The sequence below is a fragment of the Syngnathus scovelli genome, chromosome 2, assembly GCF_024217435.2.
Source record: "Syngnathus scovelli strain Florida chromosome 2, RoL_Ssco_1.2, whole genome shotgun sequence".
In the NCBI taxonomy this organism is placed as follows: domain Eukaryota; kingdom Metazoa; phylum Chordata; class Actinopteri; order Syngnathiformes; family Syngnathidae; genus Syngnathus; species Syngnathus scovelli.
In genome coordinates this window covers 17,505,967-17,532,105 of record NC_090848.1, presented here as the reverse complement: position 1 = coordinate 17,532,105, position 26,139 = coordinate 17,505,967, and the positions used below count along the sequence as shown (strand labels likewise).

General features: G+C 44.8%; 1 protein-coding gene across 7 annotated transcripts in view; it reads left to right on the top strand.

Moving 5' to 3' along the window:
• The window catches only part of rerea (arginine-glutamic acid dipeptide (RE) repeats a), a 117,929-nt gene extending 92,965 nt beyond the window's left edge, over positions 1-24,964 (top strand). For 5 of the 7 annotated variants that reach the window (XM_049755383.2, XM_049755384.1, XM_049755381.2 and 2 more), the window contains 16 exons: positions 724-772; positions 2,007-2,131; positions 2,339-2,438; positions 3,306-3,404; positions 9,152-9,232; positions 17,682-17,844; positions 17,951-18,043; positions 18,401-18,600; positions 18,699-18,860; positions 18,936-19,049; positions 19,133-20,493; positions 20,973-21,195; positions 21,274-21,991; positions 22,741-22,914; positions 23,102-23,270; positions 23,354-24,964. In XM_049755383.2, the coding sequence (XP_049611340.1) occupies positions 724-772; positions 2,007-2,131; positions 2,339-2,438; positions 3,306-3,404; positions 9,152-9,232; positions 17,682-17,844; positions 17,951-18,043; positions 18,401-18,600; positions 18,699-18,860; positions 18,936-19,049; positions 19,133-20,493; positions 20,973-21,195; positions 21,274-21,991; positions 22,741-22,914; positions 23,102-23,270; positions 23,354-23,387 (3,865 nt within the window). In that variant the 3' untranslated portion in view covers positions 23,388-24,964. The remainder of the gene's footprint in view (positions 1-723; positions 773-2,006; positions 2,132-2,338; positions 2,439-3,305; positions 3,405-9,151; positions 9,233-17,681; positions 17,845-17,950; positions 18,044-18,400; positions 18,601-18,698; positions 18,861-18,935; positions 19,050-19,132; positions 20,494-20,972; positions 21,196-21,273; positions 21,992-22,740; positions 22,915-23,101; positions 23,271-23,353) is intronic. The other 2 variants (XM_049755385.2, XM_049755387.2) reach the window with 1 other exon arrangement.
• Positions 24,965-26,139: the final 1,175 nt, after the last annotated feature.

The following is a 26,139-nucleotide window of genomic DNA, read 5'->3' as shown; positions in this document are numbered from 1 at the left end:
GAAAATATTTTTGCACACACCAAGCAGCAGCAGACAGTCCTGAAATTGCTGTAGAAGGAATGTCCTAAGCTGCTGAAAGCATGTCTCGCTTACAGGTTCAATTCACTGTCCTGTTTGTCACTGTGAGGAACAGCAGGCCTGCTGAAAAGAATGTTGGATCAAATAAGAACCTGTCTGCTGGATCTAAAGCTTGCATGCAGCAGTACCGTAAAGACACTAGCAGGCCTCTCATGTTTCAGCCAAGCCCTGATGATGGAGTGCGAGCTTCTCGGGGTGCAAATCACACTGACACATTCTGGGCTGCCCTGCGCACGGCTCTCTGAAAATCAGCGCTGTTACCTAGGCAACCGAAGGAAAAGGCTTTTCAAAAGGAACAGCTAGTCATTTTCTTTAATCCACTGCAGCTGGAGATTCGGAACACTATTATTAAAGTGCAGTTGCTATGGCTACCGACGTTTGTACCAGCAGCCGTTGCAGAGGCCCTTGTAGAAACCCCCCATCCGAACCCCAGACTCGGTTTTATGGATGCATTCCCAATATCAAGCCTACAAATGTGTTGTGGTCCTTCTCATTGTGTTGGTACATTTAAGAGTTGTTTGAGTTTTGCAGTAAAGCACAGACTCATTCATCAAGTACAATGCATGCTGCGTTCTTTCAGCTAACTGAAAGGCTTCCAAGTAGATAATGTATGTCGTTTCAATCGGCTCTCTTTTGTCTCCTCAGGCGGCTCAACAGCACTCAGGGGGAAATCCGGGTGGGCCCCAGTCACCAAGTAAGTCAATGCGCCTAACAGAAGTGCGTAAGCTACCTTTCCATTGGAAAATGTCAAAACTTCAATATCTCGGGCATTATACAGCTAAAATATACTTTCCGTGAATCTAATTAAAAGGCATACAAAATATCAGGCATAGCCTATTCAACAACCCTCAACATAAGTGATAGGCTATAACCTATTTAGTGCAAAATATACCTGTAAGACATTTCACTGCGAGTGCAAATAAGGTAAAACATTTTTTTTATTACGATTGCTCCCTATGGGAAAAAAAGAGAAAAGAAAAAAAATCCTCCCACTAAGCAGCAGAAACGGGACAATCCAGAAATCCAGATGGTAGCAGCAGACCAATATTTCTTGGCATTGTCTGCGGAGCCCAGGAGATGCTTGAAATTAACAGAATTATTTCAAATAGTATTAGACTTAGGTTCCTCCAAATTCTGATTATGAATACATTAAAACAAAAGAAATGGAAAATTAATAAAAATATCTTTTAAAATCTTGAGATGCTTGTGGGGGGGGGCAAATTCTTGTCATTTCAACAAAAATGCATCATTTGGCCAAGGTTTGAGTTGTTTTGAGCTTTGGTGATTTTATCATTTAACACAGGGGTATCAAACTCATTTTTTTCGCGGGCCGCATTGTTGTCATAGCTTATTTCGGAGGGCCATTATGACTGTCAACCCAAATAAATGTATGAGCACCTCATATTATATACAGTAAAAGCTACAAAACAAACTGACAAATAACTTGTTTTCAAATCAGACGAGTAAAAACTGGTCAAATATTTAAAATTTATATACTATGTTATTAAAAGTGAAGACAATTTGCAATTCTAGTAGTGACACACGAATTTGATGCACAATTTGTTTTCGCGGGCCACATAAAATGATGTGGCGGGCCGTATCTGGCCCCCGGGCCTTGAGTTGGACACCTGTGGTTTAACACAATTGATCAATTTGAAATAATAAAAACAATACTATAGTAATATCTGCCTCCTGAAGAGTAGTTATATTCTGTTATATTATAATGATATTATTATGCTTGGTGCACAGAAGGACCCACTTAATAAAGTTGCCGCATCTGCGTCTCATTGTGCCCGCCGTCCTCTTGTACGTCGCCGCCCTCGATTTGGCACGCAGACTGAAATGTTGATGACGGGTTGGAAAGCTGATATTTTCTTCAAGCCTGCCTGCTATTTTAGTGTGACACCATCCGTTCTTCTCCTAATTAGGCCAAGCTTCCAGAGCTGCAGCCTTTCCCCTCCTCTGGTGGCCAGGCCGTGACGGAGAACGAGGAGCTGGTCTGGATGCCAGGGGTCAACGACTGTGACCTTCTTATGTACCTCAGAGCTGCGAGGTGAGCCTGAGTCTCATTCCTCAGGGTCACCTGAGGATGTTTGATTATACAATGTAAACTTCTTATATTTTTTTAAGTTACACAAATCAAATTTCATTTTATTTCACTTTATTATGATTTATTTTCACTAGCCCCTGAGAGACAATATTTGTCGCTCAAGGCACATTGCAACGCTTCATTCATATTGACCATTTGCCTCATCCGCAGGAGCATGGCCGCCTTTGCAGGGATGTGTGACGGAGGCTCAACAGAGGATGGATGTCTTGCAGCCTCTCGAGATGACACTACATTAAACGCACTCAACACTGTAAGGACAATCATTCTAAACACTGGGTTTCATGTAGGTAGTGAAAAAGGCCGTCGTAAAGTTTGAATCACCACGAGTCCACTCATTACAGATGTGCTTCAGTGATGGGAATAATACGGCCCCCGAGCCAGTAGAGCAGCCCTCGTGTAGTAAACTCTCCCTTGGGGGCTTCTTAACACCTCAGCTGTAATGAGAGATGTGTCTGTCACTCTGAATTTAAATCTAGAGGTATAAAATCCTATGGAGGAGATGAGAGGAGTCATAAACAGGGCATTTGTATTCCAACTCTATAAACCGGCGCATTAACGGAGCCGGCTGGTCATTGTCTGTCAACCTTCCTCTGAGGATTTGCAATTCCAATGAGTTGTACATATTTTTTCCTCCGAGGAATAGCCTTACTAATGTCTATTTTTCAGCCAGTTTAACGTGACACCAGGCTCAACGCTGCATTGCGACTTCCTTTGTCTCTGTGTTGTTTGGCATCTCGGCTTTTCCTTTCATGATCAACCTGAGGTTTCTGAGACTTTCCATTCTTTGATATATACTTTGTAGTCTGTAATAATGTAGGAACGCAATAAAAGACACACACACACAAACAGATGAGAGGAATGCTTCCACTGGGACTTAAATTGCAAAAGGCACAGGAAATACCATAAATAAAGCAAACAACTCAGGAGAAAAAGGTACTCCCAGAAACCTTTTTTTAGATCAAGAAAAAAAAATGCTGATTAAAAATAATGACAGGATGTAATCAATTTGTAAGCAAGCAGGGTCTTAAAATTTTACACTCTTCACAATAAAAGTCTGCTACATTTAATTGCATACGTTTGTTTTTTAATTGTTTGTTTTTTTACCTGTTTCCCACAGCTTCACGAGAGCAGCTATGATGCCGGCAAAGCTCTCCAGCGCCTGGTGAAGAAACCAGTGCCAAAGTTGATAGAGAAGTGCTGGTCCGAGGATGAAGTGGTAAGAGAAGCACAGCGGCCATTTGGCAACACATGCTTGCGATGCTTAAAGTGAATTCTTGAAGGGATGCTTGTCTATTCAGCTTGTTCTCACTGTTGGGTGTTATTGTTGCATTGCATGTTGAGCAGCTGGCAAAGACAAGTTCATGCCTGTGGAGGGCGCTGTTGAGATCAAGTTGAAGCGGTGCTTTTGGCCCTAGTCCCCAGACATCAGGCAAAGCACTTCCCAGCTCCTCCCACCCTTAAGAGCAGCTGCATCCGGTTTATCACCCACAGAATAAATCTTTAGGGTAGCTGGCTGGAAAGGGTACAGGCTCAGAGCTGGTAATCCTATCACCTATTTGAATTTAGATGTGCTTTTCGAGACAGCTGTTCAAGGAATGAAATAAGAAAATGGCGGATAGGAAGCAAAGGGACAACATGCTGCAAAGATGCCCCCTTCTTTGTTCTTTTAGTGAAGCACAGTCACCGCATTGCTTCTGTGGGGTCTTTTTTTCCGTTTTTTTTTTTTTAAGCTTGGCCTCTTTTTCTTTAGTTTTGTGTCTAGCGGCTCAGATGCAGTGCGAGCGAAGCAGTATTCTTTTGTGCCTAATTGAGCACGATGGGCAAATTTTTAAAAAGCCAAGCTGACAGCAGGTATTTCAGTCAGCCATCCTTATGTTGGCCCAGTTAGGAGTTCTTGTTATGCTTTCACACTTGCAGACAGGCACCAGGATAAACTGCGACGGAAACACGCAGGATTGTTGACACTCCATCGGGTGCTAATCGTCTGCACTTGTAGTATCTGCGTGTCGTATGGAGACAGGCCATTTATACAACAACTTGAGGGCAATTGGATATCCAGTAGGTCCTGGCGATCTGCTCACCAGTTGTGCGTTTTCAGCCTCGTGACCTCGAGGGACACGCGTCAATTTCAGTTTAGCCCACGGTAACAACCCCAGCATCTCCTCATTCATTTATCACCGGCCGTGCCTTCCTTTTACATGGCTTCTCCTCCAGGTTGAGCTTGGTTATCCTTCCCTGCGCTTCCTCCCCACCCCCCTCCTCTGTACTTATGAGAGATGTGAATACTAGTGACAGCGGGTGCCGCTGGAATGATAGCAGTGGCCTGTCTCCAAGGTCACTTGTCAGCCTCCCTCCCCTCCTCCACTTTGACTTGCCTTGCCCTCACACTTCTCTCAGGCAGCAGCTGCTGACACATAATCTTGGACCGCCACATATCTGACCGTCATTTCTGCACAGAGTATATGTCATCATGAGTAGACTTGGATAGATTGATGTTCTACCAGTATTCTAACTAAAAATTACATTATCAGGCACCGTGGACAATTGGTGGGCTACCACCAGCCATTTTCACACTGTATTCCCAGTCAATTAAGGCATCAAAAGCTAAACAGGGCCTTTATCTCTTCCACACATCGAAACAGGACATGGGCGTGTTCATAAGATGTTGTGGCTTGAACCTTTAGGATAATTAGATAGGTGGCTCCATCAGCGCAAATGCAACACCTGCTTTCAGCACTAAAGTGCATGTATTTTTGGAAAAAATAATTTAAAATAAAAAAAACACTCTGAAATTCAATTAAAACTAAAGGTGCTATGATTAATCAATTAATTAAAAACTAATTGATTATTAAATTAATCCACAATGAATTTTGATAATCCATTAATGGTTTAGATACCTATTTTGATTTAAAATGGTCCAAATCTAAGAATTTCAGTTTGTTAACAGTAAGTATTCTCTGATTGCTGTCATTCTTCATGAAAGCAGACTGATTATCTTTGTATTGAATCAAAACATTTGAGTGTACTTTAGAAAACAGTGATCAACATTAAACATGAACTAAATCAAAAATTAAATAACAATTCTGTACTATTGTCCTGTTTTTGAATTGAAATTACAAAGTAAAAGACATTTGTCCAATTAATTGACAAAATATTCAATAGATTAATTAATTTGTATTAATTAGTCAATTAATCAATCAAACAAAATCAGACAAAACTGAAAATGAACTAAATTCCAAAACTATTTTAACCCTCTTGTGACATAACATCTTTCTAATTTAAAAACTCGCCAGAAGGCATTGCGACTCAGCAGACCAGTCAAATTGTAGCCTATGCAATTAGTAGCAAATTGTGTTTTGTCAAATGGAACTAATGGAATCAATGAATCGTTCAGGCTTATTAGAGAAGTACTTGAAAATTTAAAAAAAAAAAAATTGCTTGTACTATGTCCTAGAATAAGGCTCCTTGACATTGTCATGCATATTGCATGTCAAAGAAAACAACCTGCATTTTTGCTGGAATGGACATCTTGCCATAATGAAAAATCATTCAGTACCCACCATTGTCAGACCCTTTTTTTTAAGTCTTGAAAAAAATACAAGCAAGTACCTGGCATTGAACGTGCAGCGTCTGAAAAGACTTATATGTCTTTGGGAGTGAAGGAGTTGTTAATGTTTTGAAACATTTCCTTTGTTTTGCCATCACACCAAAATGTTGCTGTTGTAAGCCTAATACAATGAAAGCTCACTTGATGCGTGCCAATAATGCCAACAACAGGCGCTGCCATGTAAACAAAACAGCAGTTGCAGCAGTCTGTGGCTGTGTCAGAGATCTATGACTGCGGTGGGGCTGTAGGTCTATATTCCTCAGCCAGCCGCATTGTGCCACGGCTTATCTCCGCCTGCGTCTTCAGCTGATGGATGCCCCGAGCTGGCTGCCAACAGTGCTGAGGTGGGAGGCAGACTTTAAATGAGGTGCCTTTTGTGTGGTCTACAGAGGGAGCTCTACGTGTACATATATGTACGGTATAAGTACGTACCAGTACCCTCTCATGATTTTTAGGGGACATAAATAACTTTGGCTGTGAGCTAGTAGTCCCTTTTGTACTGATGTTTTGAATTTCTATCATGGTATCGTTTCACTACAGGCATCAAGGTACTTCATGCCGGTGTAGTATTCAAGTCAATATTCTGGTATCATCCCACCACTTGTGCACAAACTGAGCCATACAAAGGTGACAAACAATGTTCACTCTGAAAATTACATATGAAATATCTTAACCAGCTAAAAGGCATTTATTTGACGAAAGGGTAAAATTGTGGTCATGTTGGTACTTCTTGTTATACAAGAGCCAATCATATTAAAAATAGCGGTGCTTCTTGGCTTTGGGTGGCCATGTACCATGGCCCCCTGGCTCCCTAGGTTTATACACTTCCAGCTCAGCAAGCTTGACATTTAACAAGTCGTCTATAATGGATCCATAATGCATGAAAGGGGTTTTGTTGGGCAAGGCCGGACTTGCAATAGTGTTCTCGCAAAATACCAGTCATAATGTAATGCAATCGTGATACAGCTTAGTGATGATTATGTACACGTTATCCAAACCAGTTTTACAACTTCCAGCAATGAACTAAAAACCAGGAAGTGCGCACATGCAACAAAGACTTATTGAGTTTTTTCTATGTTCCCTCTCCACCTCACAATGGAGAGGGGAAACTTGGGGCGGGCCAAAAGCGGCAGCTCTCTAGACCTGTTTCTGCACAGCGGCTGGCCATTTGGTAGCACTCCCAGCCTTAACCCCCCTCCCTCCCTCCCTCTTCCTCTCCCTCTCCCTCACCCTCATTCTCCGTCTCCAGCAAACCCCTCCTCCGTTACTGTGTTGCCCAGCAACGGAGGACTGGAGCAATAGGAGCAGGGGCAGAGTGATTCAGGGAGCAGATTGGTGGATGATTTATTAGCTGGGCTGGAGAGCAGTGAGCTGAAATGGAGTCTTAAACTGGAGCCGACATGTAGAGAGGGAGGAGGGAGCCAGCAAGAGAAAGAAAATTGAAGTGAAGAGGAGCAAGGGGGAGCCCATGACAGATTGTGTAAATTATATAGTTGGGAACATAATTAAGGTGACATAATTAGGACAGACATAGAAACCGAATTGAACCTCAAGGCTATAGGAGGCATTACATGGAAATACATCAAAACTTATTCCAAGTAGGCTATTGAAATATCAAGGAATTATTTTCGATAGGATATTCAAATAGCAGGGAATTCTCTATTCCTTAGTCACTATTTTCTGGTTTAATATTTTGCCATTGCATGTTTAAAATCCTTAAGGTTTTTGTTGACAAATGGTCAATATTCTTTTGCCTTTATTTGTCATACTCAATGGCTAAATGTCAGCATGAGTTGCTTGTACTTGTGTGTTGCTAACCTCAGCCCTCGGGGTGTGGTTGGAGGCAATAAAGCTTGGCCTGAGTATGTCAGTTGGAGATAGCGCCACCTGCTGGTTAATCGGATACTACACCTTCAGTGTGTTTAGTGCAAATTATACCTCCGCCTCAGTCCTGCGATGTTTTTTGTGGGGGGTGGGCTGTTTTGTTATTTACCTTTTCCTTTCTTGCTACACGTACAGACTCCTTGCTTGTTTGCTTGAACGAAATGAACACATTCTCTATATTTTGCCTTTTTATGAATGATGACATTCTTTCCTAAAAGAGAGTTGTTGTTGTTGTTGTTTGTAGCAGATTTGATGTCTTGTAAACTTGGCTTTTGTTCCCCACGCCAGCCGGTAAACAGTATGTTGGTTACATAACATACAGTATGCTTCATGGAAAATGAACTGCTAAGACTTTGGAAAAATCTGTGTCAGGTTTTCCCTCTTGCTTGTCTCCTCCTTCCATGTCCGAGACCTGTGCCCTCCACACGTCGCATATCATCCTGCTCGGGATTGTTGACTTCCTTCTATATGTGCGTCAACATCATGTAAAATGACACTATATCTAATGGCATGGGTATTTGTGTGCAGTGTGCAAGACATGGTGTGAAGTATGAACATCTTGGAATGATGGCTTTTCCCGACACAGTATGCAATTCCACTCCAGGTTTTCCCCCTTGCTGCAAACCAGAGGCTCTCTTGCAGAAAGATCACATGTAAAGCCTTCCCCTTTGTAGTGGAAGAGCGAGTGTGACAAGCTATTCCTTGCTTGTAAACCAAAAAAACAAGAGGGGAAAATAGCGCTATACCATCGCAAATTGTGGATTTATCCTTTGATTCTTTCTTTTCCCTCGGCTGGATTTAGAGGTTTGCGCTTGTCCGTCCGGACTTTTGCCTGCTTTTAGTTGGAGTTACTTGGTGGAAACGGGGGGCTCGCCTCTGGAACAAGAAAGTAAATCTGGTGCTTGTCTGCTTCACTGGTTATGAATGTTTTCAGCCTCTGCTTTTTATGGCTTGCAGTTTGTGCCTCTTAAAGGAGAAGAGATGTATTTGGCAGTGTTTTTTTTTTGTAAACATTTCTTATTCAGCTGACGTTCGCTTTGCAGACCTTGCCAAAACATCTTAAGTGTCACCTTCTGTCATCTGTCAATTTCATCAAGGTCTGTTTGTCTATCTCAAATGTTTAAAAAAAAAAAAAAAAAAAGGGGGGGGGGGGACTGGTTGTGTGTCAGGTTTATTTTGGGGAGGAAGTTTTAGTGTAGTCTTTGAACTTCACTTTTGTGATCAACATGTCCTCCCGGTGTGTCTGTTGTTTTACATCTGCCCCGCACATAATCTCTTTTGCCCTACTTGTCATTTCCTGACTTTTATTCTGACACGACTATGTTTTCTGGCACCACAATTTAAATCGCTTCTGCAAGCTTTCTATTTATATGCTGGTTGTTGGGCCACATTTTGAGTGAAATGAAATAATGCATCTTGCAGTGTTGTTGAATCATAAATACTAATAGTGGTCTTGTTTGTAAAATTTGCAGAAACGCTTCATTAAAGGCTTGAGACAGTTCGGCAAAAACTTCTTCAGGATCCGGAAGGAGCTCCTGCCTAACAAAGAAACGGTACAGTTGCTTATTTTCTTCTCCTTTTTCAATCTACTTTTTCCAAGTTTTATGTTACTATCTGGATGATTGAACAAGTAACACTGCCCCCACCATAAAAAAATCATTAAAAGTGCTGGCCAAAAATATCTTATAAGCACACGGTAGAAAATGTGACACACCCGCCACCCCCATGAAAAGATTAAAAATTGAAATGAAATTAATCTGCATTAGCAAGTTGTGCAGCTGTGGTATGCGTCACTGCGTTTATTGCATTTGTCATGGCTAAAGAGCAAACATGTACCACCTGTAAGTGGAAAGCTTTAATGGGTTCAATTGGGAATCTAATCACATTACATTGGGAGAGTTTATTCAGTGCAGTATTTTAGAGACCTCTGACTGGTACTTTAAAAGAAGGTAGTTCCAGGTTCCATTGAATTCTAATGGCTGCACAAGCAAGTACTCTTTTTTTCGACTTCCTCTTAAATTATCATTTTTTTCTATAATTATTTTTATGCAGTAATGTTTGTCGTAATATATTAAGTGTTATTTGTGGCTTGTATCCATAACTTTGTCAAATAACCAATTAGACTCACCAGAATTAAGGACTTAAGAGTTCATTGTTATGAAAAAGCTATTTGAAGGCAACAAATCCAAAAAGTAGTTTTGTTGCTGTCCACTGGCTGGGGAGATGCGCAATTGTGTGCACTCAACCTACAGCGTGTTAATCATCCCAGACTGACTATGTCACCAGTATAATGGCACAACTGGGTCAAATCTAAAGCAGAGCACAATTAACACGTACAAGTGTGACTACGCTAAAAACAAAACATGGCCTCTCACGCGCAAACGTTGTCCTTTTGGGTTTATTCTTTAAAGTACTTGATTTTGTTTACTATATGATATGTGAATGCTCATGTTGCTCCAAGCTTGTACTCTTTTGACTTGGGGTTGGGGGCGATTATTACTTTTCATAACTTTAGACTCCTAGTCAGGCAAACTTTGTTGTTCCTGTGAGGAACAAAATCCAAAGTGTGTGGCATTCTTACAGTGTTCATTTTCTTCTCAGCTGGGAACTGACTATGCCATCTCTACGTCTCATACCTATGTTGTATCTTTGCCCCAAGAACTGTTCAGTGGGATCTTCTAGGTTTGGCAAATTTGTTTGCTCTCAAGCCACAGTTCATTTTCAATTTAGTAAAATGGGCCAGATTATTCATAGAAAATGTATATGTAAGTATGTAACGTATTTATAGGAATTTATTGCTGTTATTTTTGCTTTAACGCCACATTTTTTAGTTATCAAAGCCCAGTTTGGATTTCTTGAATGGATACAGTTTGTCACCAAAACCTTGTTAAATTATTTCTAAAATACATGCCTGGTCCAGTTGATTGGCTAGAAAGAAGGTTTTAGTGCAATTCAACCTGGAGGGGAGTCATCTTGGCAGGAGAAGTAATAGACCTCCTCCAGGTTCGAGGTCTGCCACGGCCACACGGCAGGGGAAGATTAATTTTCCCTGTGCAAATGGAAAATAAACTGCCCTTTAAATGCATTTTAAAAAGAAAAAAAAAGGGAGAAAATGACAGAGCAGTGTAGTGTAACAGCGAGCAGTGAAAGCTTAGAAGGCTGGGCGTTAGCTCACGGTCGACTTTGAGCAGCCTGACTTGTCGCACACAGAGGCAAACTGCTTATGACTGAACTTGTGCTGATCGAAGCGAGTGCCATTTAATACCCGTAGGAAAGCTCTTATTTCCTTCTACCGCTAAAACACGAGCCCAACAGTAATTCTGGATGTTGCCACTATTTGCACACATACATTTGTGTTACTGCAAGACAAAACAAAAACATTGCATCATGTTGTTTTACTTGAGACAAGATTGAACTTTAGTGGAGAGCATAAAGACCCTCGGAGGCTTTAGGGTTCCGCTACTCTGTCTGTTCCTACGTTTAAACACTATTAGCCAAGACGACGTAGAATGTTTAGTGTGGCTCAAACAGTCTGGGCTGAGGGCAGAGCACCCGGCGCTGTGTAAACATACCAGGCCTGACTAACACTCAGGAATGCTTCATATAAAATCACAAAAAGGCCCAGAGGGGGAAGTGGGTGTGACGTCTGACCGGCCTTGCTGCCACCATTTCCTTCAGTCCGGAGTGGACGTCAGAGGGAACAAGCTCGCTGCTGCCAGTGTTTAGATACGTTTAAATAAGTCAACATGCAAAAACAGCAGATCGAAATAAGTGTCATTGGAGTTTTTTTTTTTTCCTTCCCTCCCCCTTTTTTGTAGATAAAAATGACAGGAGTAAGGGAACATCAGCAGTTTCGATGAATTTAAGTTCCGTTTGCTGTTCAGCTCGGTGGACAAATTCAAATAGAACCATTCAGATGTCGAATCATTCTCACCAAAGACTGAATGTTACTATATCAGCGTTCCATGTTTAGTATGCATGTTACTAAACATAAACAAATATCTAAACTGTTGAATTCAACAAATCTCTTCTTTTAATAGGGCCAATGAGATGATGGATCAGATATTGTATGTGGAGAATTAGGTACTAATACCTGAGTTCAGACAGGTGGTTGTCAATTAAATATTGTGACTTGCACAGCTTCAATACAGCAATACACATCTTGAGATTATTATAGTACTGTAATTTTCGGACTATAAATCGCGTTTTTTTTTCATAGTTTGGGAGGGGGGGGGCGACTTATAATAAGGAGCAAATTATGTTTTTTTTTTTTTCAAAAATGTTCCCCCAAAAAAAGGGAAACCGCGATAAACGAACCGCGATGTAGCAAGGGATTACTGTAATTTGAATTTTAAGTGACGTCAGCAGCCCGACGCGGCGTGGCGCGGCGGTTGTTTACAAAAAGGACAAAGATTGATCACGGGATGACGAAGGGACAGTGGATGGGGCTCGGACATGGCGTTTACGCACTCCCGGTCCTACTCTACGGAGCTCTCTTTCACCTCCGTGGATGGAAGTCGTGGGCTGGCGCTCGGCCAGGTGGCTGTCCGGGGACGGTGGATGGGGCTCGGACATGGCTTTTACGCACGCCCGGTCCTATTCTATGGAGCTCTCTTCCACTTCCGTGGCTGGAAGTCCACACCGCCACACGCCTGGAAATTTGTTTTGTTAAATAAAGAGCCGTTTACCAAACCCACGTCTTTCCTTGTACTTTGTTAACGCTACAATCTAGTTATATACTAGATCTGTGGAATAACGACGAGGCTGACGTCAGGGCGCACGCGCGGCGTTGTTGACAAAGGACGAGGAATTTGATCGATGGATTTAATGATTTAGAGTGCACAGATGGTTTGATAATATTATTGCTTATATAATAGTTATTTGATATATAATTTATATATCATTATATGGGCCTGTGGAATATTTTGAAGTGCAAGTGCCGTCAGCGGCGCGCACCCATTGTTGACAAAGGACGATCGATGGATTTAATGAATTGGAGTGACACAGATGCTTTTATAATCGTGTTATTTATGTAATAGTTTTTTTTTAACAACTCTGAATGTTACGTCAGGCCCGTTGTCAGCTCTTTGTTTGTGTTTCTGTCACGTTAGCATACCTATCGTTTAGCCTGTTGTTGCTCGTAGATGTCTGTTCTTGGTGTTGGATTTTGTCTAATAAATTGCCCCCCAAAATGCGACTTATACTCCGGAGCGACTTGTATATGGTTTTTTTTTTTCACTTTTTTGGGCATTTTATGGCTGATGCAACTTGTACTCCGGAGCGACTTTTAGTCCAAAAATTACGGTAATTCCAAATTGTCACTTTGCATTTCTTTCATTTTTATATATTTTGTAATCGCCTTGAGTCTGTTGGTTGACTGTTATGTTGCAATCTTAGAGCCCCAGTAGTCTAAACAGTGAACCATTAAAAAAAAATTCTGAGCGTCACCTTATTGGTGCTCAGGTAGGCCAGAAAGTGTGGAATCGCTATTTCTTCAAAGAAAAGAGAGCACTGCAGCCCTCGGGGTCGTGTCATTAACAAAATGTCCAACAGGAAAAAACTGTTCTCAACTCAACCTCAAAGCAGATGTTTGCCCTCGTCCAATCTGTTCAAACGTCAAATGAAATTAATTGTCAAGTCCTTAGATCAGCAGCCAGAACCTTGGGCATGAGCTTGATTTATAAATACTTGGGTTGAAACCCTAATTAAAGCAGCTACAAACGACAGACGCCCGGGCCAGTTAGCGGCAGCTGTCACAAGTGGCACAGAACGGCATCCGTGTCGTGCAAATGATCTAACTCATCCGGGCAGTGGAATGGCTGTGGGCTGGTAGCTTTCGCCCGTGATCGTATTGATGTTCTATTAACTGACAAGAGGCAAAAGCCCCTCTTTCTGCCTGAAAGACAGCTATAGTTCCCTTTATAATTGCGTTCTTTGCTCGCCTTCATGTTGTGTTTTTTTGGGAACAGGCTTATCAGCACAACAGGCTCAAGCCTGCAGCAAAATAAAAAAAAAAAAAAAAGACTCTTGTTGTCATCCAATCTGCTTTCATTGGGAAAAGCGCTTACAGCAGGAAAAACACGAGTGCTGATTCTTCAGCTTGTGCATCCCTGACCTATGAAAGCAGAGCTTATTCAGTCATTCTCCCGCTGAAAAGCTCCGCACAGCGGGGAAGGCTTGTCTATTTAACTGCCTTTCACATGCACGCTGCTCTGCCAACCAAGGTTTTTGCTATTCACTTGATACCCTCTGAAAACTACGAGGCTTAAACTCGAGTACAAAACGTGGCTACAGTATTTTAGTTAATAGTTAAATTATTTGTATGAGTGTGCTGCAGGCACTTTTGAATCATGATACCATCCATCCATTTTCTATACTGCTTTGTCCCCACGAGGGTCGCGGGCGTGCTGGAGCCTATCCCAGCAGTCATCGGGCAGTAGGCGGGGGACACCCTGAACTGGTTGCCAGCCAATCGCAGGGCACACAGAGACCAACAACCATTCGCACTCACACCTAGGGACAATTTGGGGTGGTCATTCGGCCTACCAAGCATGTTTTTGGGATGGCAATTATGGGAATTTGAGCTACAAACAGAAGGAACAGTAGTTATACAGTGCCTAAACACCTGTTGGTACTTCTTAATGCACATTCTACACACACGCTTTTCTATAGTACGTATTGGCTCTGATAACGTCCCGGCCCAGATGGCCTGCAAATTAATCAATAGGGTTTCAGTTAAGAGAAGCAGTAAGGTATAGCCCGGTACGACCACAATTAATCGGACAAGAAAGCACATATATATTTGTGGAACTATAGCTGGATTTAGTTTTTTGTGGTACACACTATTTCAAAGTTCCGTTCACTGAAATGGCAAAAAGCACACAAATGTTGTTGTACCTCATTTTAACAATCTTCCCTTTTTGTACCAAATGCAGGTTTAAAAGTGGAGTACAGTAAAACCTCCGCTATCTATATAATTGACGCGCCCCCAAAAATGTATTTATTGCCATGATATAGTATTTTAGCTCACGTTTACCTAGCTGCTACAACTATTACCACGTCCGGAAATATTTCTTGGATTCTCACCTTGGTGAAACAAAGTAAACTGTAGTGCTTGGTGCCACATCAATAAAGCTGGAAGAGTGCCAGTTTCGCCTGCACTAATGATGTTTACACAGCTCGCCATCAGTCACCGTAACCCAGAAATAGTGGTGAAGGCAATTTGTCTGCGCGCTCAGATGCCGACATGTAGTGCAAATATTTTTTATTTTCCGAGCGCCGTTTTGGAAAAGGTTGTGGTCGGATTGTGTGCTTGATTGTCCATTGTTATCCACTGCTGGCTTTTTACTCCTCCTCCTTCTCGGCTGTCCCACACACTCGGCCCTCCCCCTCCCTGTGCGCTTTTCTGTTTGCTCTTTCTTCCCGTGCTCCTGCCAGTAACGGCCTTAACCGTTTGGCTTCCTGTCAAAGCAGGGGCCTTTTGTGGCTCTGTCACAAATCTGCCAGGAAAAACAGAAACCATCTGTTCAGGCCTTAGCCGAAGCAGCGACGAGGGTGTAAATGCACAAATTTAGCCGTGGCCCTCAGTCGTGCCCGTGCGCTCGGAACCTTCGAGCGTTCCCACTTGGCCTTGCGACCGGTAATCAGCCTATAGATGAATGGAACCTCATCAAGTCTAATAGTCAAAAACAAGAGATTTTTTATGTCAGCGTCATTTAACATGGTGTGATTCACCCCTTGATGCAAATGCTTCTTTAAATACTTTTTGTGTGAGTCATCCCCATCACTCCTATTCCATTTGCAATCCAAGCCCTTGCTCAGTTTCTCAGCCCTGTCTTTACGGAGTGGAAACATTGGCACACTTGAATCCCGTACTCCTTGAATATGTCACACATCTGTTTATTTGAAGGCAACCATTTTAAGTGGCAATAAACGAATGGAATGGAAGCTCTGAGTGTCGTGTTAGACGAGTAAGCCCTTTCTATGTAGGATAATCCACCGACCAGAAAGCTCCTGCAGATGGGAAGCGCTGTAAAAGGCCTCATAATGCCGAGCTTATGTTGTCACTATGTCATGTTCTGCCGAGTGGCAGCACACTCTGTACCGTGCTGGTCTTATTTAGTGGACGGGCGTGGGGAATTATAGCCCAGCAAGCCAAGGCCACTGGATTGCTATTCTTTCTGCTTACCCATATACCAATGTAATGTTTTTGTTGCCTGAAAAAGATGTCTGTTACACTATTTTAGCATACACACATTTAGTATCCAGCAGCCTTTCAATCTGGGCAGCTGTTAATTCCCATTCAAGGGCTCAAGTTCATGCCCAGTGCAATAGTTCTCGACACGGTGTGAATGATGAAGCAGCGTGACCTTGCCCCTTTGTTTGCCAAGCTGTTGTTGAAGCCTTGTAGCTGTCGGCCTCCAGCAAGGAGGCAGAAAGGCACAGCCGAGAAGAGTCGTTATGGCGCGTGCGCACGCCGCCGCTCGACACTTTTGATCTGCACATTTCAATTAGATGTCACATCAGGACGCCTGCCTTCCTTCCCTCACTTAGCACCTGAGCCCTGTCTGCCCCATGCAGCTGGCCATATTGAAGTTAAAGGAGCCTAGAAAATCACTGCTAACTTGTTTCTACTTGGTTACCACATGCACAAATGCAATGCTGGCCAAAGAGGAGGGATAAATAGACGAGAAGGTTTTGTCGTACAGCTCAACATCCTTTTGTCGTACAGCTCAACATTCATTTCAAGCAGCCTTGTCTTTCCATTTCCATCAGTATCATCTATACCGGATCCAGCTTGCAAAAAGTAGCTTTGAGCTAGGAGAACTTTATAGTCTCTACTTTCTTGTAAACAGAGCAGCAGCAAGTGTTTGCAACGTGCCTGAGAAAAGAAAGTCCTCTTGGCATTGTTAAGTATAAATTTGGCTGCTGTGAGAGGAGATCTTATTAAACTAGCCTAAGTCCACTAAGTGAGTAATCATTTTCTGCCAATCAAAGCAGCCGTTGAGAAAGCGTGAATTCACTCTCTCGCGTCTGCTACTCATAACATGGAACGGCATGTAATGAGCAACCACTGACCAATCTCCCCCCCCAATGAATTCTCACAATAAACAAGACATCAGCTTGCTCTCAGTAGTAGTAGTAGTAGTAGTAGTAGTAGTAGTAGTAGTATATTTCACTACTTTCACATTTCACAAAATAGGAATTTAGATGCATTGTTTTTCTTCATTCTTATAGTAAACATTTTCCGATAGCCTGTTTTTAATAGATAAAATATAGTGATGCTATACTATTGATGCACCCAAGAATCTATGCCTTTGCAAATCTTAAGTTTCCTCATTCGGCATTAAACCTTTGGAACGTTGTCGTTATTTTAGATGGCAAATGGAAAAACATTTGTGGACTTACAATTCAGCCTGCAACCAAACAACGGCTCCATGAATTTGTAATTGTGGGAGGGGGCGTCTTGAGTCAAGTGGGAAAATAGCTCGAGACGCACAGGCAACATGCTTGTTTTACGATCTGCAGTTAATATATCCAGGCGGTGCTTTATTATCCATGATTGCAAGTGTTAATGTTTCATTTGGGTATTGAGTTCCTGATGGACCTTTCTACAGGCTGGATTTATTTGCTTGCGAGATGGCCCGGCCGAATGTTTGATTAAAGTTCAATTGACTTTTCCAGTGAAGGGGCGAGGAGCCATTTCACTCCCTATTTGTAGCTCCAAAGCGCTGCCTGACATGTTCTTTTGTTCCCATTCAAAGTGCTGCCACCCAGGCAGCCAGCAGCGCACTGATCCTAATATGCTCGCATTCACTCAGCCTTCTCGGCTAATCCGTGAACAGACAGGGCCACGGCACAAACATGCCCAAGCCAGCCACAAATCCTGGCATGGACTGAACTGCTGCGGTTCCTCACATTGACAATTGTGTATTCTTCATACATAAGTGTTGTTTGTTTTGTTTTGTTCGCCATCTTGACGCTACTTGTATTCTATTTCAGGGTGAGCTGATTACCTTCTACTACTATTGGAAGAAGACCCCAGAGGCGGCCAGCTGTCGAGCCCATCGCAGACATCGCCGCCAACCTGTTTTTCGGCGCATCAAGACACGAACGGCTTCGACTCCTGTCAATACGCCTTCCCGTCCGCCCTCTAGTGAATTTTGTACGTATTTTAGACCCTCTAACAGGCACACACGCGGGTGTGTGGCCACAGACCTCGTATGCGCCGGTGATAGGTATACAATGTGTGCTATCCTCTCGTCTTTCAGTGGACCTCAGTTCAGCCAGTGAAGATGACTTTGACAGCGAGGACAGTGAACAGGAGCTGAAGGGCTACGCCTGCCGCCACTGCTTCACGACAAGTAAGCCGCCGCCGCCGTCATTCATTTATTGGTACTTGCCGGGAAGGCGTCGGCTTCGCACCGCTTACCGCCGCGCTGTAAGACAGATGGGCATCAGATGAAGTTGAGACTAATTTGATCAAATCAGACATGAGGCCAAAGCTCAAACGCTCACCACCTCATTATCCATCGCCTCTCGACTCGCAGCTGGCTCCCGTTTGATCGCACGCAGATTAACGCTGCCACAATGAGGGTTCCCACTAAGTCGATCTCCGCAGCTTTACAGATCTCATTAGTATTGTCATTACTGACAATTTGTCACGTCTTTGTCTTGTTTATGCTTCACGCTGCTGTTATTTTTTTTTCCCACTCCTTCAGCTTCCAAGGACTGGCACCACGGAGGAAGAGAGAACATCTTGCTGTGCACAGACTGCCGCATTCACTTCAAGAAGTACGGAGAGCTGCCTCCCATCGAGAAGCCTGTGGACCCACCACCATTTATGTTCAAACCTGTCAAAGAGGAAGAGGATGGGCTCAGCGGCAAGCATAGCATGAGGACCAGACGGAACCGAGGCTCGGTGCGTCATCTTAAGCCAACTTAACATACTTTGTCTGAAAGTGTTATTCGTTTTAGCTCTCCGACATGAGGTTCATATGATCCACTTGTTGTCAATAGATGTCAACACTACGTAGTGGTCGTAAGAAGCAAACAGCCAGTCCCGATGGCCGAGCCTCGCCTATCAATGAGGATCTGCGCTCCAGCGGCCGTACTTCGCCCAGTGCTGCAAGTACTGACAGCACCGACAGCAAGACGGACACCATGAAGAAGCCCAGCAAGGTAAATGTGGAGCAGACAGCCTTCAACTTGTTTCTTGAATATTTAATCATGCCTGTCCATCTGTGGCCCCAACAGAAGATTAAAGAAGAGGCTCCTTCACCCATGAAGAGTGCCAAACGGCAGAGAGAGAAGGGAGCTTCGGACACAGAGGAACCCGAGCGGGCCTGTGCCAAAAAGTCCAAAACACAAGTGAGTTGCGCTAGTTGTTTGTCTCATCCGTATGTGCATGAACCTCTGGGGCTCATGATTCTCTATTTCCTCCTCCTCCTCAGGAGCTCAGTCGACCAGACTCCCCCTCCGAGTGTGAGGGAGAAGGTGAGGGCGAGGGTGAGAGCTCCGATGGACGCAGTATCAATGAGGAGCTCAGCAGCGATCCTAAGGACATTGACCAGGACAACCGTAGCTCTTCTCCAAGCATCCCCAGTCCCCGCGACAATGAGAGTGACTCGGACTCTTCTGCCCAGCAACAGCAGCTCTTGCAGAGCCAGCACCCTCCGGTCATCCAGTGTCAGCCAAGCACCTCATCAGCTGCTCCCCCTGCACCGCCACCGCCTCCTCCCGCAGCCTCGGCCCCTTCACTGCCCCCACAGGTCTCCCCTACGGCGGCCTCCGCCTCTCTGCCACCTCAAGCGGGCCCCATGGCTCTCATTCAGTCGGGAGCCTCCCTCCATCCTCAAAGGCTCCCCTCTCCGCATTCACCACTGACTCAAGCCCCACCTCCAGGTCCCCCGGTGCCACCGCCGTCATTACCCGGCTCGCATCACAGCCCCATGCCGCATCCGCTGCAGCCCGGCCCCCCGCACATGCCTCACCCTCACTCGCTGCCTGCCCAGGGCTTCCCTGTCAGTCAGTCTCAGGTCCCGCCCCCGCCAATCTCAGGCCAGTCGCAGCCAAGGCCGCACACCCCGCCCTCTCAGTCGTCTTCTCACAGCGGAGGACAGCCTCCCCGGGAGCAGCCACTTCCACCTGCCCCAATGTCAATGCCTCACATCAAGCCCCCACCGACAACACCTATCTCCCAGATCCCCACCCCACAGTCCCACAAACACGCGCCGCACGTGTCGGCACCTCCATTCCCGCAGATGCCTTCCAACCTGCCACCGCCTCCCGCCCTCAAGCCCCTCAGCTCGCTATCCACCCACCACCCTCCGTCGGCGCACCCGCCTCCGCTTCAGCTCATGCCTCAGGGGCAGCAGCTTCAGCCTCCCCCAGCGCAGCCTCCGGTTCTCACCCAGTCCCAAAGCCTCCCTCCATCATCCAGCCACCAGCCTCCTTCAGCTCCTCCACTGCCGCCCTCTGTGGGGGCGTCGCACCCCAATGGGCCGCCACAGCTGCCCTTCTCCCCTCATCCTTACAGCACAGTTCTACCTCCAACTGGCCCCTCCGCGTCCTCATCAAACTCTATGCCGGGCTTGCAACCTGTGTCTTCCTCCGTCCCACCCTCCTCTATCTCCATGCCGCTCCCTGCGTCCGTCGCTTGTAGCGGCTTGGGCACGGGGCTCCCGCCCGTTCACATCAAAGAGGAGCCGCTGGACGAGACGGAAGAGCCTGAGAGCCCCCCGCCCCCACAGAGAAGTCCTTCCCCCGAGCCCACCGTCGTCAACACGCCAAGCCATGCCAGCCAGTCTGCACGGTATGCTTTCCTCTCCACTCCAATGCAGATTTTGATACGATATGTTGCATCGCACAAGCTCAGATTTTTTTATATTACTTTGGCAATGACTCGGAACGTGTGCGACAGCAGTTAGTCTTCAGAATTTACTGTTCTTCAACCTCAGTCATTTTGAGCCACAATTGGCTGCTGGCTGGAAATTATGTAAGAGGAGCAGGAAGATCATTTCCGTTGGAATGTTAGTTTGTATTTTTTGTCCTTGAGTGCTTCTGAAACTGCCAGGCAAATGAATGCGAATAGACGCAATCGTTCAGAGTGGAATATTTTATTTGAACGCAAGTAAAGCTGTTTATTTGTATTTTGGTGGTGTGCCAACGAGGATAAACTTGATGAACAAAACAACACAATCAACGTTATGGATTGACCAGCGGGGATTGAGGTGGGCTAGTTCTGTCACTGCTCCTAATCTTGATTTTATTTCCTTTTGTTTGTGAACACAGGTTCTACAAGCATCTGGACCGCGGTTACAACTCATGCGCAAGGACCGATTTCTACTTCACTCCTTTGGCCTCGTCCAAACTGGCCAAGAAACGAGAGGAAGCTGTGGAGAAGGCCAAGAGAGAAGCAGAGCAGAAAGTGCGGGAAGAGAAGGAAAGAGAGAAAGAGAGGGAAAAGGAACGGGAGAGAGAGCGGGAACGAGAAAAGGAGGCTGAGCGAGCAGCGGTGAGTTGGCGTGCTTGTTTTACTTTGGGGCCATTTCCTTGTGAACGCTTTCGAAACACGGATGCTCTCGCCTCACAGAAAGCCTCCTCTTCGGCCCACGAGAGCAGAATGGGCGAACCGCAGATGGCCGGGCCCGCCCACATGCGTCCCCCCTTTGACGGACCCCCCACCACTATTGCAGCCGTGCCTCCGTACATCGGGCCCGACACCCCTGCCCTGCGCACCCTGAGCGAATACGCCCGCCCTCACGTCATGTCCCCCACCAATCGAAACCACCCCTTCTTTGTGTCCCTCAACCCCGCAGACCCACTGCTGGCCTACCACATGCCCGGCCTCTACAACGCCGACCCGGCCATGCGGGAGCGCGAGTTGCGAGAGCGAGAGATGCGCGAGCGAGAGATTCGCGAGCGGGAGCTGCGGGAAAGGATGAAGCCCGGTTTTGAGGTCAAACCTCCCGAAATGGACACGCTCCACCCTTCCACAAACCCCATGGAGCACTTTGCCCGGCACGGGGCCATCACGTTGCCTCCCATGGCCGGCCCTCACCCTTTCGCTTCTTTCCACCCGGGCTTGAACCCGTTGGAGCGTGAGCGGCTGGCCCAAAACCTACAGCTGCGGCAGGACATGAGCTACCCGGAGAGGCTGGCGGCGGAGAGACTCCACGCTGAGAGGATGGCCACCGTGGCCAATGACCCCATCGCCAGGCTCCAGATGTTCAACGTCACGCCGCACCACCACCAGCACTCGCACATCCACTCCCATCTGCACCTGCACCAGCAAGACCCCCTTCACCAAGGTAAATTAAAGTCCTGCTTATACACAAACATTACACCCCATTCTCAAAGTATTTTCAAAGCTTTTTCTTTTGGCCTAAACTTTTAAATGCACAACTAAATCCGTTGACTGTTTCATTAACTTTGCGCACAACTCGCTGTTCTCCAGCTCCATAACTTCGACAAAATTCACAACAGATATTTCATTCATCAAAAGTTTCAAAAACATCCAACTGGAGTTTGGAGTATTGAGGTCAAATTTAGATCCCCGTAAAGGTCCCAGGTCTCCTCATTTGACACTGATTCGCAATGTAAAATATTCCTCACGACATCTTCTCAATGAATGGGTTAATTCATGTTCTAGCTAGATTTACTGTATATTAATGTTGGTTATTATAGTCACGACATTGACATTGTTTCAGATAAAATTTACATCACTCATATTTTCATTGACCTCTTTTATTATGACTTATTGCAAAGTCTGCTCGGTTCAAAAATTATAAACTAATTATCATAGTTTGTGATTTACAAACAAAATCAGAAAAATGTGTATTCCAAGCAGTGAAAATCACTACAAGAGATAATGATAGACCTAAGGAGTTGTATGGAACATATTTGTTGTCATACTAGAATGTTTTAGCTTGACTTTGCACTGCTTTTCTGTACAGTAACAATAAGAGGCAAAACAAAGTAATGGCAATGAATAACTATTTGTGACTTTGTATGTTGAATTCCCATGTTACCTTGAACGTAAGGCTCTGACACCCAGCAGGTGGTGGTGAATGTCTTGTGTGTCCTCCAGGTTCGGGGGCCCACCCCCTGGCCGTAGATCCCCTGGCAGCCGGACCGCACCTGGCTCGCTTCCCTTACCCGCCCGGCGCCATCCCCAACCCACTCCTTGGACAGCCGCCGCACGAACACGAGATGCTACGCCACCCGGTCTTCGGTAGGCAACTCTTAACCCCTCATTAGGGTACAATCAAAGAAGCCTAACTCGCTGACCCAACTCATTCAAAACTAAACAAATGCACCTTTCATCAAAAAAAAGAATTTCCTGCAATTTTGCAAGCCTAAGTAAGGCTCGCATGTAGCCAATTCATCAATCAGGATGTGGAAATGTTCGTTGCGCGCAGGAGCTCCGTATCCGCGGGACCTGCCCCCGCCCATGTCGGCAGCCCACCAGCTGCAGGCCATGCACGCCCAGTCGGCCGAGCTCCAGAGGCTGGCCATGGAGCAGCAGTGGCTCCACGGCCACCATCACATGCACGGAGGTCCGCTGCCCGGCCAGGAGGACTACTACAGGTCAGGCCAGAAGCAATTGTAGATTCTTTTCTGCACAATCACTCTGTCTCACACGTCTCGTGCCTTTTATTTTTGTCCTTCAGCCGACTGAAGAAAGAGAGTGACAAGCAGTTGTAACGTGTTGAGGGAGCTGGCAGGAAGCTGAAGAATGCAAAAAGGCCAAGTGGATCCTATGCTTTATATTTTTATCCCCCCCCCCCCCCAAGACATTTCTTTGGTATATAGCCAGTAAACGTGACACAACATTCTGAAGACTCCTGCATGACAAGCTTCCCTGACATCTTTGTGTAGGTGCTAGAACAAGAAGACACACTGTGCTTATCCAAAAAACAATGTGGCCGCTTATGGAAAATAACAAGTGCTATCTTAAATTCAACATTTATTTTAATACGTCGTTGTTGTTTTTTTTAAATCATTTTAAAAAGAGCTACCGCATGGAGTTTTTTTTTTTTTTCCTTTTTTGGAATTTGTAAATAGTATATATAAACATATGATGATTATAATTATTATTATTATTACTAGGTGTGGACAAACCAGTTGTTTCAACCTCCGCTGCAGTTGTGTTGATGCATTATCCCTTGTTTCAGAGGGGAGCACCATGGCATTATTCTTCTTATGATTTGAGCCATTTGAATTGTGACCTTGGTCTGACATTGCCGTGTTAGATTTAGTCCCAAGTAGCCCATGTGATGGTCCCCGCCCCGACCCAAAACCTGTCACACCCACTCATCACGCACACACACACACACACACACCAGCTTTTTCAGAATGTGTCAACGCGGCATGTTGACCTTGAGACTTGAAACACTTGAAGCTTCAATTCATCCATGATGACAACTACAACGGACATTTGCACTGACATTTATTTTTATCCTCTCCCACCATTGTCATTTAAGCCCAATACATCAACTAATATAAAATGACCTTTTTCTCAACAGTTTGGACAGTGCCAGAAGTCTCTTTTTTTTATGCTAGGTGAATTTTATACATCACAGGAGCCCCGTAGGACTTTTAACGGTGGCGTCCTCTCCCGTCATGTTCACTGTGCTCTGCCAACATGCGACCATCAGGAAGCGTACGTGTGCGTATGATTGTATGTATGCTTATGATCGTGTGTGATTGTGTGCGTGCGTGTGTGTGTCTCACACTATTGTGCGCTTCAAGTTTTCCAACTCGATGCACGAAGACTGTTTAACTTGTCATGGATTTCAACAAAACTGTGGCTTATTCGTTTTTTATGATTTTCTTTTTGCCAAATGAAGAAACTGTACTCTCATTTAAATGACCATGTCATAGTTCCTCGGAGCACTATTTTTATGTTTTGCAAGCGGAAAGTCTTCTGACCTTCTCTTACTGACGCACTCTTCATCCTCCCGTCCTTTCCCAAGCGTCCTTTGCCTTTCCCGCCCTGTTTTTGTGTCTCCAAACCTTTGGTGTCCAGTGTTGTCAATGGTTTAGCTTCTCGTTTCAAAGCGGCAGCAGCAGAATGTCCGTTCTGACTGCCGAGATTTCTATATATACTGGTATCTTGAAGCTTATTGTATATATGAGTAGTCGCCATGGGATGACACAATGTAAACAAAAAGTAGAAAGAATAAGACAAATTGTGAGTCCTGTGTTCTCTCCATTTGAGTATTTTGTAATTTTTTTGAAAAATTTGTGGAATTAAAATAAACTTCTAAGTTACACCACAATTTATGACTCAAATTTGAATTGGTGACATATTACTAGTGAGGGTAACAACAATATCTATATTTTCTACTAAGAGTTGGATCTTATGACTGACTTTGGATGACAAGGAGGGGTTGCCAATCACATTAATTCTCCAATTTCAAATTCCCTGTTTGGCATGCACAAACTTGGTCAATAAAGCTCATTCTGATGACTGTAAAGAAATTTTAGGGTTGACTTAAAGTCAAACACTAGGCGCCATACCCCATAAGGCACCCCAACTGTGTGTGTGCGTGTGGCATAGTTCCACTATATGACTGATGTGTTTTATTTCATTATGTTTCCATATTTGTTTTTTGTATTTTTGTTCATTAAAAAACATTTTAGGGGTGTTTTGTTGGAGGGGCTGGAACAGATTGACAACATTTCAATTCATTAATAAGCTTGGTCACAGAACAGAGTCAAGTGATTAAGTCACCACTCACTGTACAATGAAACTATTTGGAGCGTAACAAGCTGAAGTTTCTTTACGATTCTTTCACTGAGTCTCTTCTGATTATACCCCATTTAACACCTGAATATTAAATTCTTTGCTCCATGGGGAACTTATTGGAATGCGGATCAAGAATGTCTCGTTTTCGCCTTCCTTCACAAGGCCTGAGCTTTTGAAAATGAGCTCTCGACAGCAGGTAGCAAATCTGCGAGCTGGATATTACGCCGCAGTGGCATAACAACGTCTAAACCGTGCTAAGCTGAAAGAAACTTTCTTGATATCACGACGGGGAGTGATGAACTCGCAATCTAATGCTACCCGCCGCCATGGCAGCCTTTTTTTGGCTCTGACTGTACTCCTGCTCTGAAATGCCTTTCCTCAAGCAAATGGAGGCTGGCTGTTCTGTCCTCGCAGTGAGGTGCTGCTTGCTGTTACTGCCGCCGCCTCACTTCCCCGTGATTAGACAACACAACGTCAGGGCCAAGCGCTGGCTGGTTGAATAATTCATCTCCCCTCCTCCTCTTCCACGTTGCGGATGGAGCGACTGTGACTCGTGTCAAGTCAAATCCCTCTCATGACACTGTGTGTACCCCTCAGGCGGTCGTGCAGGGATACATCAACTCAAACACACACACTCACACAAAATGTACCAGTTGTGTCTGAACCGGAGTATCATCCCGCCGTTTTTCCCACATTGTGTGCTAC